Raw genomic sequence first — 20,032 nt, forward strand, 5'->3', positions numbered from 1 at the left:
AGAGCATCTGGCCCAACCAGTCCGCCCCACACAACTGCGATACTCCACGCATCGCAACATTTTACACTCCACACCACCCGGAGCCATGTGATCTCCTGGGTGAGGCAAACAAGATAAAAACCCAGGCCAATTGGGTAAAAAAATCTGGAAAAATTCCTCTTCGACCCATCCATGCGATCGAAATTAGTCCAGGAGATCACTTTGGCCATATTAGATTCCCTAAAGTACTTACCATCGTACCTGCGCCAGCCAACAAGAGGTTATCCATTTTAATCCCACTTACCAGCTCTAGGTCCATAACTCTGCAGGTCACGGCATTTCAAGTGCCCATCCAAGCACCTTTTAAATGTGGTAACGGTTTCTGCCTCTACCACCTTTCCAGGCAGTGAGTTCCAGACCCCCACAACCCTCTTCGTGAAGAAGCTTCCCCTCAAATCCCCTCTAAACCTTCCACCAACCACCTTATACCTATGCCCCCTCGTAATAGACCCCTCCACCAAGGGAAATAGGCCCTTGCTATCCACTGTATCCAGGCCCCTCAAAATTTTATACACCTCAATGAGGTCTCCCCTCAGCCTCTTCTGTTCCAAGGAGAAGAAACCCAGCCTATCCAATCTGTCCTCATAGCTAAGATTCTCCATTCCAGGCAGCATCCTCGTAAATCTCCTCGGTACCCTCTCCAGTGCAATCATGTCCTTCCCATAATACGGCGACCTGAACTGCACGCAATATTCCAGCTGTGGCCTTTAAGCATAACCTCCCTGCTCTTGTATTCGATGACTTGGCCAATAAAGGCAAGCATTCCATATGCCTTATCTACCTGGCCTGCTACTTTCAGGGATCTGTGTACAAGCACTCCAAGTTCCCTTTATTCATCTACACTTCTAAGTGGCCTACCGTTTAATGTGTACACCCTTTCCTTATTAGCCCTCCTCATACTTCTCCGAATTAAATTCCATTTGCCACTGTTCTACCCATCTGGCCAATAGATTGATATCCTCCTGCAGTCCCACGACTATCCTCTTATCAACCACATAGCCAATTTTAGTGTCATCTGCAAACTTCTTAATCATACCCGCTATATTCAAATCTAGATCACTGATGTATACCACAAATATAAAGTGGCTTCATTGGCGTTTGGTTCACGATTGGCAGCTTTTACCCATGTTTATTTGGGTGAATCAGCTCGACTAATTTAACAGATATGGTTATTTGAGCCAGTCGGGCAAGTGTGATGGGTACTTTGAAGTTTGATAGACAATTTCCCCATGCATTACATTTGTATGATGGGCACAAGACTTTTAGTTGTGTGGATAGATACATATATATTGTGGCTATGCCATTCAACAGCTTCTCAGGAAAAAGGACTCCAATTGGAAGAACCTCAAGTGGCACCTTGAGCAGTGAAGCTAAATGGAAGGGCATCTGATGCTGCTGCTCAGCCAAGCAGCACTCGTACTTTAAATCATCAGTCACTAAGTGCATGCTGCCCTTCATCTGTACTACAGAGTCAAAGGGATGATATATCTTACTGGACAGCTGCACTGTACTAAAGATGTATAGTACCAGATAAGGACTGCATTGCCTGTTCATCACTACTCAGAACATTCATATTTATATTCTACTCGTACTCCCCAACCTTATTTTTTCTTAAAATGGTTGCCCCCAGTGGCCTATTTCACACATGATCGAGGGAATGTTCCATTTTCACGAGGAGTTACAGGTAGTGACTTGGCCAAGAATGGACAATATTAAAACCCTTGTTGAGATTTGAGTGTCAGGCAGCTCTGGTCCTGTAATCTGTCATCTCAGGAATGTGAAATAAGTTTGGCTTGGTGTCACAGCAAGCCGGAACATACGAGTGACAGCACATGTTCATGTCCATGCTCATCACAGTTAGAGTCCTTATCTTAGCCCTGCTACTGTGGGGAGGTATTGAGCAGAGGCCAAGTGCTTCCCTATTACAAGAAAAGACTGGAGTGGGGGAAGGAAGGTAGAGGAGTTCTCATTCCTTTAAACTCAAGGGAATATAGTACTGATATATACTCATTCTCCCCTCATAGGACAATGCCCTCATCCCAGAAATCAGTCGAGTGAACCGCTTGCTCTTGCCTGCTTTCTAACAGTTGCTTTCAAGGTGGCATTGAAAGAGGCCTGAAAGCAGGTTGCACACCCTTGCAGATACAGCTAGTGTTAGGATGCTGATAAGAACATAAATAAGAGGAGGAGTAGGATATTCGGCCCCTGGAGCCTGCCAATAAGATCCTGGACGATCTTCTACCTCAACTCCACCTTCCCCCACTATCCAAAAATCTGTCGATCTCTGTCTTGAATATACTGGACTGAGCATCCACAGCTTTCTGGGGTAAAGAATTCCAAAGATTCAAACAACCCTTTGAGTGAAGAAATTTCTCATCATCTCAGTCCGAAATGGCTGGTGCCTTATTCTGAGACTATGACCCCTAGTTCTCGACTTCCCAGCCAGGGGAAACATCCTCCCAGCATCTACCCAGTCAAGCCCCTTAAGAATATTATACGATTCAATGAGATCACCTCTCATTCCTTTAAACTCAAGGGAATGTAGTGCTCATATATACTCATTCTCTCCTCATAGGACAATTCCCTCATCCCAGGAATCAGTCTGGTGAATTCCCTTCTGAGGGAAGAAATTCTCCTCATCTCGGTCTTAAATGGCCTACCCCTTATCCTGAGACTGTGCCCCCTAGTTGTAAACACTCCAGCCAGGGGAAATCGCCTCTCAGCATCTACCCCATCAATCCCCTTCAGAATCTTGTATGCTTCAATGAGATCAGCTCTCATTCTTCTAAACTCCAGAGATTCTACACAATCTCTCATCATAAGACAGCCCTCTCATCTCAGGAATCAATCTAGTGAACCTCCGTTGCACCGCCTCCACACCTTAGGTAAGTAGACCAAAACTGTGCACAGTACTCCAGGTGTGGTCTCACCAAGGCCCTGTATAATTATAGCAAGACTTCCTTACTCTTATGCTCCAACCCCCTTGCAATAAAGGCCAACATGCCATTTGCCTTCCTGATTGCTTGCTGTACCTGCATGCTAGCTTTCTGTGTTTCTTGCATGAGCACACCCAAATCTCTCTGAACACCAACATTTAAAAGTTTCTCACCATTTAAAAAATATTTTGTTTTTCTACTCTTCCTACCAAAGTGAATAACCTCAAATTTCCCCACATTATACTCCATCTGCCACCTTACTGCCTATTCACTTAGTCTATCTATATCACTTTGCAGACTCTGTGTTCTCCTCACAGCTTACTGTCCCACCTAGCTTTGTATCCAGCAAACTTGGATACATTACACTTGGTCCCTTCATCTATGTCATTAATATAGATTGTAAATAGCTGAGGCCCAAGCACTGATCCTTGCATTGCCCCATTAGTTACAGCCTGCCAAACTGAAAAATTCCCGTTTAACCCTACTCTCTGTTTTCTGTCCATTAACTAATCCTCTATCCATGCTAATAAGAACATAAGAAATACGGCCCCTCGAGTCTGCTCCGTCATTCAATAAGATCATGGCTGATCTGATCATGGACTCAGCTCCACCTCCCTGCCCGCTCCCCATAACCCCTTATCCCTTTATCGTTTAAGAAACTGTCTATTTCTGTCTTAAATGTATTTAATGTCCCAGCTTCCACAGCTCTCTGAGGCAGCAAATTCCACAGATTCACAACCCTCAGAGAAGTAATTTCTCCTCATCTCAGTTCTAAATGGGTGGCCCCTTATTCTAAGATCATGCCCTCTAGTTCTAGTCTCCCCCATCAGTGGAAACATCCTCTCTGCATCCACCTTGTCAAGCCCCCTCATAATCTTATACGTTTCGATAAGATCACCTCTCATTCATCTGAATTCCAATGAGTAGAGGCCCAACCTACTCAACCTTTCCTCATAAGTCAACCTACTCATCTCCGGAATCAACCTAGTGAATCTTCTCTGAACTACTTCCAAAGAAAGTATATCCTTTCGTAAATATGGAAACCAAAACTGCACGCAGTATTCCAGGTGTGACTTCACCAATATCCTGCTTTTATACTCCATCCCCTTTGCAATAAAGGCCAAGATAAATGACCTTTAATCCCATGAGCCCTTACCTTTTATATGGCACCTTATCAAATGCCTTTTGGAAATCCAAATATACTTCCAGTGCAAAAGGTCATAGAAATGAAATGGGCAAGTCTAATGAATGGCAGGTGCTGTTCGCTCACCCATTGCAGTAAATTCTGGCCCATTATGTTTCATCATTATACATAAATTTAAGAATGCATTGATAGTTTAACAGTAATCAATTTATGGAGAAACCTAATTTACATAAGGAAATTTCTCTTCTAAGCATATTTCAATCGGTTATCCCTGTGGCGTAATTCTATTTTCCATATTTCACAAAGATAGGACCTTCACTTTAAGTTAAAGGGAAAAATATTTTTCAATTCATCTGAATTATCCAATTGATCATTTATAACCAATAACTTGGCAAATCTAAGCTCAATTTGATAAAGAAAGGAACTGTGCTCCGTATTACAGGGGAGACGGGTCTTGACTTTCAAATTGGGGCTATATTCATTATGTTAATGAAAATAAACTATTGAATGCATTTGCATGTCCTCTTGTACGCTATGCCACAGACTGGTAGGAATCTAGCCCACAATTCCCCACATGAATACATGATCTGAGCTATACTGTCAAGGTGGAGGCCCTAAGCAGATGGTAGGTGATTCTCCACAAATACAAAGGAATAAAGGAAAACACGCAACACAAGATGGCTTAGGTTATTGTGTGCACCCGCTGGTGTCTGGATTAAGAGAGTAGGTTAGCAGAGACCTGCCAGCAGGGCACAAGCCTGTCACTTTTGGCCAGAATATAATGTGCGTTGCAGTCAACATGAAATAAAACATAGTTACCAGAGCCACTAATTAGTAGTAAGTCAGGTGATACTCAATAGAATAGGATCTTCTAAGTTTGAGAGAGGAAGTGGAGGTCAAGTGGCTAAAATGTTTAGTTAGTGACAATGCAGACGTCAGTTCATTCTGACATTAATCCTAGTGATATGGGGGTGAAGAGCAGTTAACAGTTTCCAGGATACTTAGTGAGAAGACGACACAAATGGATGGGCTGCTTGAGGTATAAACTAATTCACTGTAAATCTATCTGCAGTAAACACAGTGTGCAAAGTCATTGCCTTACCAAGAGTCAAATTCTGAATTTATGAAAAGATGAAGGGACAACCCTTACCTTCGGATACATTTTGCTTTTAATGAAGCTTTCCGTTCCAGCCAGCCATCCATCTGAGGGCTTGATAGGGCGGTTGGCTTGTTGTGATCAATAGTGACAACGTCTTTGCCACTTTTCCACAGCTCATAACGATCAGGCTGAAGGAGCTGCACAAACACATCCATTGATATCTTCACCATGTCTTTCCTACAGGTACACTATAAACAAAGGAGAAACAAAAAACTGATTAAATACATATAGCACAGACCAATCAGTACCAAGATTTCATCTTCAGTGTACAAAAGTGTGCCTAATTTCGGAGGTACCTTTAAAGCCTTATTAATAATATAAACTTTCGCAAAGTTTAATACATTGTAACGTGCTGAGTAAAGTATCAGACAAGTTTAAAAGATGGTTAAGGGACTAGGTTGTAATACACCTGGAGTCAGACAGGATTTAGAGCACCAGATGCAGCAAGGATCCGATGGACAGGAAATACAGTACCTGGAATCAAAGCAGAGCAGTGACGGTGCCAAAGAGTAAATCTGGACCAGCTCCTGAAGAAAATCTCAGGAGCAGCAAATTATCATTTATGTTCCTTCCCCTCTCGGTTGTTGCTATGAGTACTATTTGTTGTTTGTGCTGCTCATTTCCTGGCTGTGTGGCTACTGCAGTTACATGCCCAGTTCCTAACACACCACAACCTATCGGCTGCAAAAGTGCATTTGAGAGCTAGGAGCACCTGGGTTGTCACCTTACTGTTGGAGGCGAATGGGATTGCGGCATTTGCCCAGGAGTGTGCGATAAATGGGGCCAATCAGCGTTTGGAGATGACAAGCATTGAGTGGGTTTATTTCTTGGAACTGTTATTTAAGTTAACCTTTTGGGAAGGGCCTTAGCTGGACAAGTTGCAGGAAGCTCACCAGTGGTTTGCGCTTGTAAACCGTACAGCTTTAGTTGGTGAAATTCACCCAGCAATCCTGTGCATAGTGTGTGTTTCCAAGCCTTGGCTCTGCCTAGCTGCAGCGAAGCTCGCTGGACTTATTGAAGTCAGATTTGTCTTGTACATTGTGCAAACAGAAACCTTACAGGTGGGTGTAACATTTCTCAGTAGCTTGAATTAGACTCTTATACATGCTGATCGGTTCCACATGTATCAAACCAATAAACAGAAACGTTAACACCGGCATTATTCTTTCGCATCAAGATACAAGCAGGAGTTTAAATCAATGAGATAATAATTATTCAAGTTCACTTCTAGCTAGCTGTCAAAGAATGCAACATCAAATGGTTATGGTCAAAGGACTGTGCTAAAATAGCCATGGAAGTAACTGAAGAAAAAATTCTTCGCAAGGCAGGATATCAAGATGCCAGCAAACAGCTGTTGGCTGGAAAAAACAGTAGTATTTAAAACTTTCAATAGTCTGTAGATGGAAAACATAAAAAAAACACAATATAAAATCCAGTAATGAGAGCCACACACCTCTTACCCTTTTCATTAATCCCAGAAAGGGGACCTCCAAAACCTGCATTATTTTTCAATCACTCTTGACACCCGTTATCGGACAAATCCAATAACATACAACACACACTATATGGGCCTCATCTTATTTGCTTCAGACTATCTGAAATATTTATGCTGTGTGATCACAGTCTGTACAACTCCACGCTGAATGTGCCGCTTAGGTGCATGTAACATCATTCTTTATTTTATGAAGTGCATTGTATGCCTTATGTTCAATTACCAAGAACAGGGTTTGGAAATTACCAGACAAGCAAATCAAAACCCCAGTACACACACACATATACACGCAATTATTGGGTATCTCAATCACTTTGAGCAAACGTACTTCTTAATAAAAAAAGTTAAAAGTGCTGAAATGTAATCATTTGGATGACACAGATGGTACAAAGCTCACAAATGAACCTATGGAAGGCAAGGGGTTCATAGCAAGCTCATGCTGGCAGCTTCAGGGATTTAGACAAAGTATTTTCTGATTGCTTTTTCTTAATAATTAAAAAAGCAGATGTCATTAATTTCCCATTTTTGCCACAAAGGAGACCATGCAAAGGGGCTTACAGAAAGTAATAGGAGGCTCTGTGGCTCTCCATCTGTCCTAGTGCTTTGCTTATTAAGTAACACTCCCCTCTCTCCCCAGTCTGTGGCCAATTCAATACCACACACTCCCCCTTTCCAAAGCAGATTTATGGGGGAAAGAAACACACACTAATACAATAGTGTGGAAGATTTGCCAAATTCTGTCTTTGGAGATCAATAATCTACAGATGGGAGGTCATGCTGTTGGATACATTGAAGTATATTTAACCTGCGAGCCATGCAGTTTTCACCATGTGTTCAAAAGGTTTTCAGGCTATTAGTAAAAATAATTTGTCTCATTTTAAACTCATCAGACAGGACTATTTGCAAATGCTTCAACAGCTACTGAATGGGGCACATGATCTCATCAGACATGTTTAAAATGATCTACCATTTTCACACTTACTAAAATGCCGATTCCTTAATTGGGGAAAAAGCTCCTGTGGAATCAGTGTGGCCGCTCAACTTCATCAGATTCAGTGGGGTTAATTCACTCAAATATTTTCAACACACTCCCAACATGATTGCGAGGTGCACAGGCAGTGTTTATGGCCAACAGGTTGGCCAGAAGTGAGGGGTGTAGCAGCTGTTAAAAGGCTGCTGCATTTAAAAACGTCTGATGAATTTTTAAAATGGTACCTGCCTGCTGTGGCTAAAATGGCGTTTCCAGCAATGGGGAGATCAGCTCCTTTCACTAAAAAATGCCTGACGTGTCACTAAAAGTACAAGAGATATGTGGAAGTTGCTGGGGTGAAGGGGAATCCTCCGACCCAGAGCCAGTGAGCATGGCAAGAAATGGTCAAATGAGTAAATTCAGTTTCCCACATTCATAGGTCATGAGAGCAAATTAAAAAAGTTCTTTGGGAAGAGTACCAAGGTATGGTCGACAAAAATGTGTCTACTAAAAGGAAAGTAATATCTGTGTTATACACGCACAATGCATTGAGTCAATAACATTGTGCTCCCTGGGAAACACTGCCCCCACCCTTTACATTATCTATGTAATCCATGTACTATCTTTCTAATCACGGTGTCTGTAAAGCTGTAGTTGCATTTGGTGGCTGTCAAAGGGAAAGGTTTTCTTTGCCTCACAAAACTGTTGTAGCGTGTGTCCCCAAAATCACGAGGATCTTCAAACTATTTGCATGCACTGTACTCAGCCTTCACACCAAATAGAAGGTAGGCGAGTCCCTGGGTGCCACACATGTGACAATCTAACACCAAAAGCATATGTTTAGTCCAATTTGAAATGAGAAGCTGCCCCACAGTCATCGAAAGAGAACCAGCACCAGTAGGGGAGCAGCATGAAGAGCTGGCTCTCCAACTTAGTAGAGTGGAGACCATTGAATGATTAGGCAAGGGAAAGTTTGGTGGCTCTGTAGCAGCAGCAGAAACAAGAACACAACTTATATAATGCCTTTAATGTAAAAAAAAGTCACTAAGTGCTTCACAGAGATGCAATTAAAATATGCCCAAAGGCTCCCATATTAGTACGGCAACCAAAAGCATGGTCAAACAGGTGGGTTTTAAGGAGGATCTTGAGGTGGTGAAGGGGTATAGAAAGGGAATCCCAGTGGGTGGGGTGTAGGCAGCTGAAGGCATAGCTGCCAAAGGTGAGGCAAAGGGATGCACAAGAGGTCCAAGTCAAGAGGAACAGAGAGCTTGGAGGGAGTGAGGTGAGCAATGCAAGGCTAGAGGAGGTTACAGAAATAGGAGGATGTGAGGCTGTGAAGGGATTTAAATATGAGGATGAGAATTGTAAATTGGAGGCATTGGACCAGGAGCCAATGTAGGGCAGGGGACATAAGAACATAAGTAATAGGAGCAGGAGGAGGCCATTTGGCCCCTTGAGCCTGCTTCGCCATTCAGTAAGGTCATGGCTGATCTTGAGCTTAGCTCCACTTCCATGCCCTCTCCCCATAACCCTTCACTCCCTTATAGCTCAAAAATATGTTCATCTCCATCTTAAATATATTCAAAGATCCAGCCTCCACAGCTCTCTAGGGCAGAGAATTCCACAAATTTATGACCCTCAGAGAGAATAAATTTCTCCTCATCTCAGTTCTAAATGGGCGACCCCTTATTCTGAAACCATACCCCCAAGTTCTAGATTCCCCCACAAAGGAAAACATCCTCTCTGCATCTACCTTGTCGAGCCCCCTCAGTATCTAATGGGGCTGAAATTGCAGTTGGAAGCTTCCCGCGGGCAATTGCCTCAGACCTGCAACATTTCTACGAAAGTACCTGGTGGTCCGGGAGGAGCATGGGATTCCATTGGGGAGGCCTTCCCTTCCCGCGCTGCAAAGCGCGCTCCCGTCCTCCAGGTTCCCACGCAGAAGGTGCAGTCATGTGTGACTGCTCAGCCAATCAGGTACAGTATTCCACAGCTTTCTCATTAACAGCAATGAGAACTTCGTATCTATGAGTTCTCATTGCTATTAATGAGAAGAAAAACCCAAACACACTAAACACATAATAAAAAAATAAAAAAACACCTCACATAATTAAAATTAATTTAAATTAAAGTTAATAAATACCTTGGGGAAAATTTTTTTCCGAGTTTTTAAAAAGTTTTTTTAATTATGGTTAAAAATAAATGTAATGTAGTGGACAGGGCTTTTAAAAAGTGTTTTTTAAATTTAATTCAATTATATTTTTGTATGTTTTTAAACTCATACGCCTGTAAAAGTAGGCTATACACCTGCTTTTATCAGCCGCAAGAATTTTGAGGGCATTTGCTGGGCAAGATATGGGTAAATACCGTGATCTTGTCCTTGCAAATGTCCTCGCACCCGATATGCTTTGGATCAGTCAAGCTCTAGCTTGACAGATCGGAAAGGCCGGTTTTCAGCACATGCGCATTGTACGCTGAAAACTGGCTTTTGCGATACCTTCCCGGGTCCGTAGACAGTCAGTACGGACCCGAGGAGGCCCGAATTTCCAGCCCTATATGTTTCAATAAGATCACCTCTCATTCTTCTAAACTCCAATGAGTTAAGGCCCAACCTTTCTTCAAAAGTCAACCCCTTCATCTTAGGAATCAACCTAGTGAACCTTCTCTGAACTGCCTCCAATGCAAGTCTATCCCTCCTTAAATAAGGAGGCCAAAACTGTATGCTGTACTCCTCATGTACGCTGTATGACCTCACCAATACCCTGTACAGATGTAGCAGGACTTTGCTGCTTTTATACTCCATCCCCCTTGCAATAAAGGCCAACATTTAATTTGCCTTCCTGATTACTTGCTGTACCTGCATACTAACTTTTTGTGTTTCATGCACAAGGTGCCCCCAGGTCCCTCTGTACGGCAGCATTTTGTAATCTCTCTCCATTTAAATCTTAATTTGCTTTTTTAAAATTTTTTCTCCCAAAATGGATATATTCACACTTTCCCACATTATACTTCATCTGCCAAATGTTTGCCCATTCACTTAGTCTGTCTATATCCCTTTGCAAATTTGTGTCCTCCTCAGAACTTGCTTTCTCACCCATCTTTGTATCAGCAGCAAACTCGGTTCCTTCATCCAAGCCATTAATGTAGATTGTAAATAGTTGAGGCCCCAGCACCGATCCGTGGCACCCCACTAGTTACCGTTTGCCAATCGGAAAATGACCCATTTATTCAGACTCTCTGTTTTCTGTGAGTTAGCCAATCCTCTATCCATGCTAATATATTACCCCCTATCCCTTGAGCTCGTGGGGACATGGGTGGAAGACAGACGATGCAGGACAGGATACGGGCAGGTGAGTGATTTATCCTATTTGGGTAGCTTTACTAAATAAATTTAGTGACCCCAGTGCATACATTTAGGCAAAATATACAGGAGATGCTAGTCATTCTTCACCTGACAGAGATCTCTGTGATTGGTTACTTCAGTTGGTCCAATGAAAAATATCAAACCTGTTATTTATCCTCACTTATGGGGATCAAGATCTGTAATATATATTATTTTTAGCAATAACCATTTAACTTTATTAACCACTTTCCAACTACCTACATCGCGCTCAATGTTTTCCAGTTCTGCATTCTCCTCTGTTTTCCTATCTATTAAAATGAAATCGTGGGCTGATGAGCATGCAAGCAGAAAACCCCAGCCAATATCATAAGGCAATTATCATAATCTGAAAATTAACCATCAATTTAGGGCTGAGCTCATCATCATAAATGCATCAAGCTGCTAAATGCAACTTATAAACAAATGATTGCCATAAACTAAGAGAATGAATCATATAATATTTAATTTTATAGCTCATGCCAAGCCTATAAAAGGAACACTTGGAATGCAGCTTTTCTGCCACTATTGAATTAGGTTCCAGTTTAGAGAGATGCAAGAGTGACAGTATAACTCAGGATTTAGTACAGAGCTGAGTGGTGGGAGACAATCTTGGGGAGATTGTCTCACTGCTCGCGTTTAACACGGCAACATTTACAGGCAAAAACATGTACAAAGATGCACAGCTGGCAGTCTCAAATCAATTCTGTAGCTACTGGCGTCAGATTGGTAGCTGCAGTATCTTCTCCCTGACCTCTCCTCAAATGTTCCAGCCAGTCCTTAGGATACTGACTTGCGCCACACAACTGCTACCCATTCATAGTCAATGCTCAAAATCCTAGCCCAAAGTTCTGTGGATGAGGGAAGGGGAGATGCAGTGGTAACCACAAGCAGCTATTTTGGTGAGGTCGCAGAGAATAGAAAGATGAAAAAAAGGATTGACTGCTTTCCAATATAACTCATTTTCCTGATCCATGTTACGCTTGAATCAGTAGTCTAAGGACACACAGCAATTCAGAACAGATAATGGCTAGAATTTTAATCTGGAGGATGATGCTGAGGGGGAGCAGGGGAGAGAAAGAGATTAGAAAGCGATCTGTAAACACGGGAGAACGAGAGATCGAGTAGAGGGTGGTCAGGGGCCGGAGGAGCATCGGGGGGGGGGGGGTGGGGGCGGAAAAGAATCCGGGACGGAGCAATCGGAGGCCTCGGAAGCTGGCGGGCTCCCCAAGGCCCGAGAAACCCGACCAGCCAGGGTTAAATTTGTAATGCGGCTTAAGTCTGAGGCACGCCAACCGCATTATAATATTTAAATGGCCAACCCGCCTCCTGGCAGCGGGCTGGTTGCCTACCCAACCCTGCCCCTCCTCCATTAAAACCAGAAGTGGACGGATTGGAGGTGTGTTGGGGTCGGGATTCAGGTTTTTAAACCCTTTAACCTCCCACACAATTCCAACCGCCAGTTTTTTTTAGGTTAAAATTCCCCCCAATGTTTTGGATGTGCCCATGGAACTTTGGAGAAACCCAGTCAATCTATACACAGCTCTGCAGAGCAAGTCCACATCTGAATGGATTGCTGGAAAATTAATATTTGTTTTGTTTTAATGAGGCGTGTATACAAAACTCATGATAATTACCCTGTCCGTGCGAATCCACCTGTGTGTAATGGAGTAGAATATCCGCAATATGCAACCCAGTCAGGATTAAAACAGAAAGTAAGTTTTCACATTTTAGAGAAGTCACACTTCAAGAGTATCACAAACTTGTAAATTTATCCCACACAGCAATGGCATTCGTGGAATATCAAGACGAGGACATGGAGACTCAGCAATGACTGCAAGCCTCACACAACAGACTGGTTCAAATGTTTTACAAACCCAACACGATCAAGTACATTATCATTTCGACTGATTGATTTTTTTTTACAGAAACAAAATTACAGGATCAATATAAGATTGTCACAATATTTCAGCTGTCATCAAACCCAAGTAAACGCAGATAGATAAAGGGTGGGGGGGGGGGGGGGTCTCAGCCTTGTTCATACTGATTCATGTGACATTTCCAGATGGGAAGGATCAAGGCTGGTAGATTTTTCTCACTTATTTTACAGTACAACCAATTGCTCTACTCTGAACCTTAGTCTGCTGTAACTGAGCCCCAATAACTGTAAGAGTAAGGAACTATTAGTCAACAGCACCATCCATGTGGATTTTGGCGACACAGTAAGTTAGAATGCTTTCCTTTCAGCTTGAAGATCAAGGTTCAAGTCCAACCCAGCTTGACCTGAATTTTTTTCCAGGCAGACTGTACATTTGAAGTGATGTCTGTCTGTCTCAACTCACTCAGAAGCTAGAAGGAATGGCTGTTGTGAATAATAGATGCCTCACTGGTACAACATGGGGTTCTCCGAGCTTAGATTACAGATTACAGATTACTTCCCCTTTCATTCAACCCTCTCAAACCTGACTTGAGCTGCTTTTATCTTAAGTTCCGGGTTAATGCTGCCAGCTCCCAACACAGGGATCTCGTGCTGCTAGCAACAACCCCAAAGGACCTTCTACTCCCATTATCCCCTTTACTGAGCCTTCCTGGCAAAGCTGACTGTGGACTTGCTACTGGTTCACATGTTGGAAGCCAATGGCATGGACACAGAAGTGCAAAAGCAGCTTTGAAGGTGCTCAATGTTGATAATGACCACAAAACCGTCACATGTTTAGCATCACTCATGTCAACCAGCACAAAGAAATATGTAAAGAAATGTCAACACTGCATTGTGATGTTTTCATATGACTAAATGGCTTATTGCTGAATTTTATCAAATATTGTGTAAATTATTATAAAATAAAATAAAGGAATTCTATCAATTTTTTAATGGCTCACAGTATTTTTAGAATCAAGTTCAGAAATTGTAAAATTTTGATATTTTCTATGTAAATACTGTGGTAACTCTCGCGAGGTTAAATTACATCCTCTCCAATTGCCTTACACTAACTATACCAGAATCAGTGCTGCTCATTATTATGGGGGGAATCGAGTGTAGATTCATCTTAAAGCAGCAGAGGAATCTTTGGGATGAAGATACAGGTATGACAGCATTCCTAAAATTAACAGTAATCAGTGCCTGCCAGACATGACCATGTACTGTCAAGTTACCAGCACCGAAGGACCGACTTACACATGGTTATGTCCGATGGCCAGCAGCTATGGACATTACCAGCCAATGAATAGAACTCGACTGACACAGCGGCGTTCACGTCACAAGTGTAATGCAGCTACCATTGATCAAATAGAAATTTTCAACATTTTACAACAGTCATGCTTCGGTTTAACCAGTGGAAAGAATCTAAAGTTACACCAATCATGATATGGGTAATGCTGCTTTTATTACAGTAATACATTGTGTCCCCAAAACCTCAGTATTTTACAATGGTCCTTTTAAACTCAAAAACCATCGAGTATTGGGTCACTGAAGTGACTAGTGCTCTGATCTGTGTCACTTGTAACAAATAAGAGCAATGGACTCCAGAATAAGTGTATCTCCCTTTTACAAAGATTTTGCTTGCATATTTTGACATTACCATGAGATACATAACATGCACATCATTCTCAAACTTCTTGCCATAGATGTTTGCTGTTCTACACTGAAAAAATAAGCTTGAATGAAAATTACTGCTGTTAGGTCGAGCAGTGGGAGAAGGAAATTAGCTGCAAACAGATTCTTAACCAATTTCATAGATACATGTAAGAACTCCCTGCATTGGATTTCCTTTCATCACTCAAACATTTCTTTAAAAATGCAACACTGAATTCTTGCAATGTTAGACCAATTCAAAGTTAATGCTCGAGTAATGTGAGCTACCAGCATCGTTGCTAGGTGCACACACATCACTGCCATGCTGAATAGTTGCAAATTTGTGGCATGTCTGTGTAGATCACCTCCAATTCTAAATAAATAGTTTAATTAAATCCGCTGAATGTCTTCACTGATTGCACTTACACACTTGAATCACTGGAAACTTGGGCGCAGCACTGAAAGATCCCAGCACAATTAAAAAAAAAAAATTAGTATGGAATTCTGTGGGATTCATTAAACTGCTGCCGAGGGATGTATATATGGGAACACAAATATTATTGCAGACTCAAAAGGAACAGATTTTCTCAAATTACTGCTGGGTCTCAAGCGTCCCCACACCCACATGATTTGGGGGGTAAATGCAACACTGCTGCGTCAAGCAAACTTGGTCCAAGTCAGCATGGATTTATGAAGGGAAAATCATGCTTGACAAATCTTCTGGAATTTTTTGAGGATGTAACTAGTAGAGTGGACAGAGGAGAACTAGTGGATGTGGTGCATTTGGACTTTCAAAAGGCTTTTGACAAGGTCCCACACAAGAGATTGGTGTGCAAAATCAAAGCGCATGGTATTGGGGGTAATGTACTGATGTGGATAGAGAACTGGTTGGCAGATAGGAAGCAGAGAGTCGGGATTAACGGGTCCTTTTCAGAATGGCAGGCAGTGACTAGTGGAGCACCGCAGGGCTCAGTGCTGGGACCCCAGCTCTTTACAATATATATTAATGATTTAGATGATGGAATTGAATGTAATATCTCCAAGTTTGCAGATGATACTAAACTGGGTGGCGGTGTGAGCTGTGAGGAGGACGCTAAAAGGCTGCAGGGTGATTTGGACAGATTAGGCGAGTGGGCAAATACATGGCAGATGCAGTATAATGTGGATAAATGTGAGGTTATCCACTTTGGGGGCAAAAACACGAAGGCAGATTATTTGAATTGTAGCAGATTAGGAAAAGGGGAGGTGCAGCGAGACCTGGATGTCATGGTTCATCAGTCATTGAAGGTTGGCATGCAGGTACAGCAAGCGGAGAAGGCGGCAAATGGTATGTTGGCCTTCATAGCAAGGGGATTTGAGTATAGGAGCAGGGATGTCTTACTGCAGTTGTACAGGGCCTTGGTGAGACCCCACCTGGAATAGTGTGTTCAGTTTTTGTCTCCTAATCTGAGGAAGGACGTTCTTGCTATTGAGGGAGCGAAGCGAAGGTTTACCAGACTGATTCCAGGGATGGCTGGACTGACGTATGAGGAGAGACAGGATCAACTGGGCCTTTATACACTGGAGTTTAGAAGGATGAGAGGGGATCGCATAGAAACATATAAGATTCTGACTGGACTGGACAGTTTAGATGCGGGAAGAATGTTTCCGATGTTGGGGAAGTCCAGAACCAGGGGACACAGTCTTAGGATAAGGGGCAGGCCATTTAGGACTGAGATGAGGAGAAACTTCTTCACTCAGAGACTTGTTAACCTGTGGAATTCCCTGCCGCAGGGAGTTGTTGATGCCAGTTCATTGGATATATTCAAGAGGGAGTTAGATATGGTCCTTGCGGCTAAAGGGATCAAGGGGTATGGAGAAAAAGCAGGAAAGGGGTACTGAGGGAATGATCAGCCATGATCTTATTGAATGGTGGTGCAGGCTCGAAGGGCTGAATGGCCTACTCCTGCACCTATTTTCTATGTTTGTATGGAAGGCCTCAGCATCCCAAGACTGAGTGGTAAACACGTCCACAAAAGATGCTTTCACCCGAGACAAGTGTCACTGACCCTTACTGTTAGCAGCGCTCTGTAAGGTAAAGAACCTATGCTCCGGGGACCCAGAGTATTAGACTCCATATTTCCGTGGGACTTGGGAGCCGTTGCCGAGTCCTCAATTAAAACTGAATCTATGGATTTATTAAGAATGTGGGAACTTACTAAGGATGGCTCAGGGTTCATCATCATTTTCATATTATTTTTAAATCAGGCATATTCTGGAAGTTCTAACAGTAATCTGGCGTGCGTGTCGATTTCAGTGCCACTGGCTCAGCTAACTTCTGTGAAGTTGGATTCCTTTCCCTTTTAGCAATATGATTCATGAGCATCCACCTTCAATGGGCCTTGATTGGAATAGTAACATCAATTAAACAGGGAACAACGCAGGATAGAGTTCACAGATCTCCACGTGCAGCTCCCCTAGAAACACACAAGACTATATAAGGAGTGCTGTAACTCAACAGGATCCTTACTTGCATGTGCACATTCGGACTCCTAAAGGTGAAATTCATGCAACATATTCACCAAAACTAAGTCCCGAGTCTGCAAGATCAAATATCTTATGTCTGAAGCAGTTTCCCAATAGAGACACATCTAAAAACTAGGGAAATAATTGATCTCCGACAAATTGGCCAGAGCTGACAGAGCCTGCTTATCCATCAAAGTTAGAGATGCAAGTGTAACTGAGCAAATGCCAAAATCCTCTGGGATAACACATGACACAGTTAGAAAAGAGATGGCAGCATTCTTATTGTCAGCCTAGTGTCAACAATGCTCGATAACAGGGGATAGAGCACTCTTCCTCAGGAAGACGCGAAAGAAGGCCTTTGACTGATGCCTTGTTTCTTTTTTTTTGCAAACACTTTTGAACTCACATTAATTTTATTTGGCTGCACAGCATTACCGTTTGGGTTATCTACCTTTTCGCTGCAGTGATTAGAGCAATAAATCTGATGGACGTCTTGATACTATTTGAAACTGAACAAGCAACCAACTGATCAAGTCAAGGTTTGTTTGAATCAAGCCAGCAGTGAGGTTTGCCAGAGATTGTAATGAAATCACGAAGTCGCTTTGACTCCAAACTGATGAGGAGCTCAGTTTCAAGGACTGTATTTACTGACTTGGGAGTCCAATTCTGTTATCCTCCTTCTCCTGACTTCTAAAGGCAATCAGTATTTCAACGTTATTATTTACCATGGCTCAACTTCCCCAGTCAACTTGGACAGTAAGTTGAGTTTGCTATCCTGAGTACTTTTTAAGAATTTTCAAAAGCTTATCATACATGCCTAAAGGTTTGGCTTAATCTGATAAAAATGCAGGACTGGATTTTCAGCGTTGCTGTTTTCAGGGCGAAAATGGAGATGGGGAGGGGTAATTTACCGCCCAATTAACGTTAGCAATTAATTGCCTAACTTTCGTCATTTGGGCTCTGTGCCAGGGGCACAACGCAAAGGAAGGCGTTGAACTACTTTTGTGACGTAAAAATGGGATCCTCGCCAACTTTAGTGTGGGGCCAGGAGCGCTCAGAGAGGCCATGGGAGGGGGGAAATGTTTTTTTTTAAAAACATTGCCAACACCCTTACCTCGCAAATCGCAGCAAAAATATAAAAAAATTAAAACTTTAACTCACCGTCGCCAGCAGGGCTACACCGCTGTGTTTTCCCTGGCGGCCATCGCGGGGCGCGTTTTGCGGCGTACGGGTCGGGTGATTGATGAAACGTCTGCCGGTGTCACAAGAAGAGCCGTTACACACCCAGCGCTGCTCTCCCCAGCAGTGCTTCTAAGCACCGCCGCAAAAACCGTCCCGAGGATCGCGACCGGGCGAAAAACAGCTGACCGCCCCGTTTTTCGCCGTGGAGGATCAAAACCTGGTTGCAAACGACCCGAAAATCCAGCCCGTAATCTAAATAGCTGAAAAGGAAGTATTTTCTTGCTGTACTACCTAACTATACATATTGGCAATAAGAAAAATCCTTAAACCCCTGAAGCAATCACACAGCTAAGGGTCACTGTGAACAGGCCAGGAGTTGCTATCTACAATAGCTGATACATCAGTGTGTACAGCTGCCACAGCACTGACAGTTATGGAAATGAATGCCATCCAAGTTTATGAACAGTGGGATTCAGTTCAAGCACATCTCCCTTTCCCCACATCAGCGACGCCAGTGACTCTGGATTGCTCTCAAGTACTGTCATTACCTAGAGTAAGAGTGACAGATCAAATACAAGAATATTCATAATGAATTCCCTGTGGGACCAAAGCACCAACTCCAAAGAAAATGGAAACCATTCAAGATTTGCTTTGTGCTTTACCGCAGCTAGCTTCAGGTTGAAGGTCACAAAAACTGAAACAAAAACAGCAAACACGTCATAACTGTACTGTCGACTTAAAACCACAGCACAAACACAGCTCTGCAATGGACTGCAACTGTTAAGCTGTGGCCTTGACTTTAACCCTGAGCATGTTATTATTTAAGCTCCTACATATTTATGTTTCTAAAACTGCACATCTCTGCGCTCCATATAGGTGATGTGTGAACAATTGGATACCTGCAACTAGGTGGAGGTAGAAAAAAATCTTAAGATCCCATTATTAACGTAGGATTTCAAGAAAATATTTTGAAAAAACAATTATCTTTCACACTTGCATTGAAATCAGAAAATTAAATATATTTTTTCTTGCATTTATATAGCGTCTTTCATGACCACCTGATGTCTCAAAGCGCTTTAGTCAATGAAGTATTTTTTGAAGTGCAGTTACTGTTGTAATGTGGGAAATGTGGTAGCCAACTTGCACACAGCAAACTCCCACCAACAGCATTGTGATAATGACCAGATAATCTATTTTTGTTATGTTGATTGAGGGATAAATATTGGCCAGGACATCGGGGCTAACTCCCCTGGTCTTCTTTGAAATAGTGGCATGGGAACTTTTACATCCACTTGAGAGAGAAGACTGGGCCTGGATTTAACGTCTCATTGGACCTCTGGAGTAATACCAGACACTCTGCATATCCCAAATTCAACACACCTACCATTGAAGATGCTGCACTTCTCTCACCATTTGATTTGCAAATCCAGTCCTCTACCTAGCTACTGCACAACAACCCAAATTCCAGATTCTGGAGAGTCCATGGAGGGGAAAATTGTGGTCAGACGCTTCCTCCGTACGAACGCCTCCGGCCTAAAATAAAATCTACGAAAGTACCTGGTGGTCCCGGAGGACGTAGGATTCCGGTCGGAGGCCTAGATTCGCTGCACAGCGCATGGGGAGATGACTTTCAGGTATGTATGGAGTCATGTGGG

At 42.7% G+C, this 20,032-nt stretch overlaps 1 protein-coding gene across 3 annotated transcripts in view; it reads right to left on the reverse strand.

Moving 5' to 3' along the window:
• Nucleotides 1–20,032, reverse strand: part of kdm4b (lysine (K)-specific demethylase 4B) — a 555,684-nt gene that overhangs the window by 144,912 nt on the left and 390,740 nt on the right. For all 3 annotated transcript variants that reach the window (XM_070859945.1, XM_070859943.1, XM_070859944.1), the window contains one exon: nucleotides 5,270–5,466. In XM_070859945.1, coding sequence (XP_070716046.1) covers nucleotides 5,270–5,466 — 197 coding nt within the window. The remainder of the gene's footprint in view (nucleotides 1–5,269; nucleotides 5,467–20,032) is intronic.

The sequence above is a fragment of the Pristiophorus japonicus genome, chromosome 18 (genome assembly GCF_044704955.1).
Source record: "Pristiophorus japonicus isolate sPriJap1 chromosome 18, sPriJap1.hap1, whole genome shotgun sequence".
Taxonomy (NCBI): Eukaryota; Metazoa; Chordata; class Chondrichthyes; family Pristiophoridae; genus Pristiophorus; species Pristiophorus japonicus.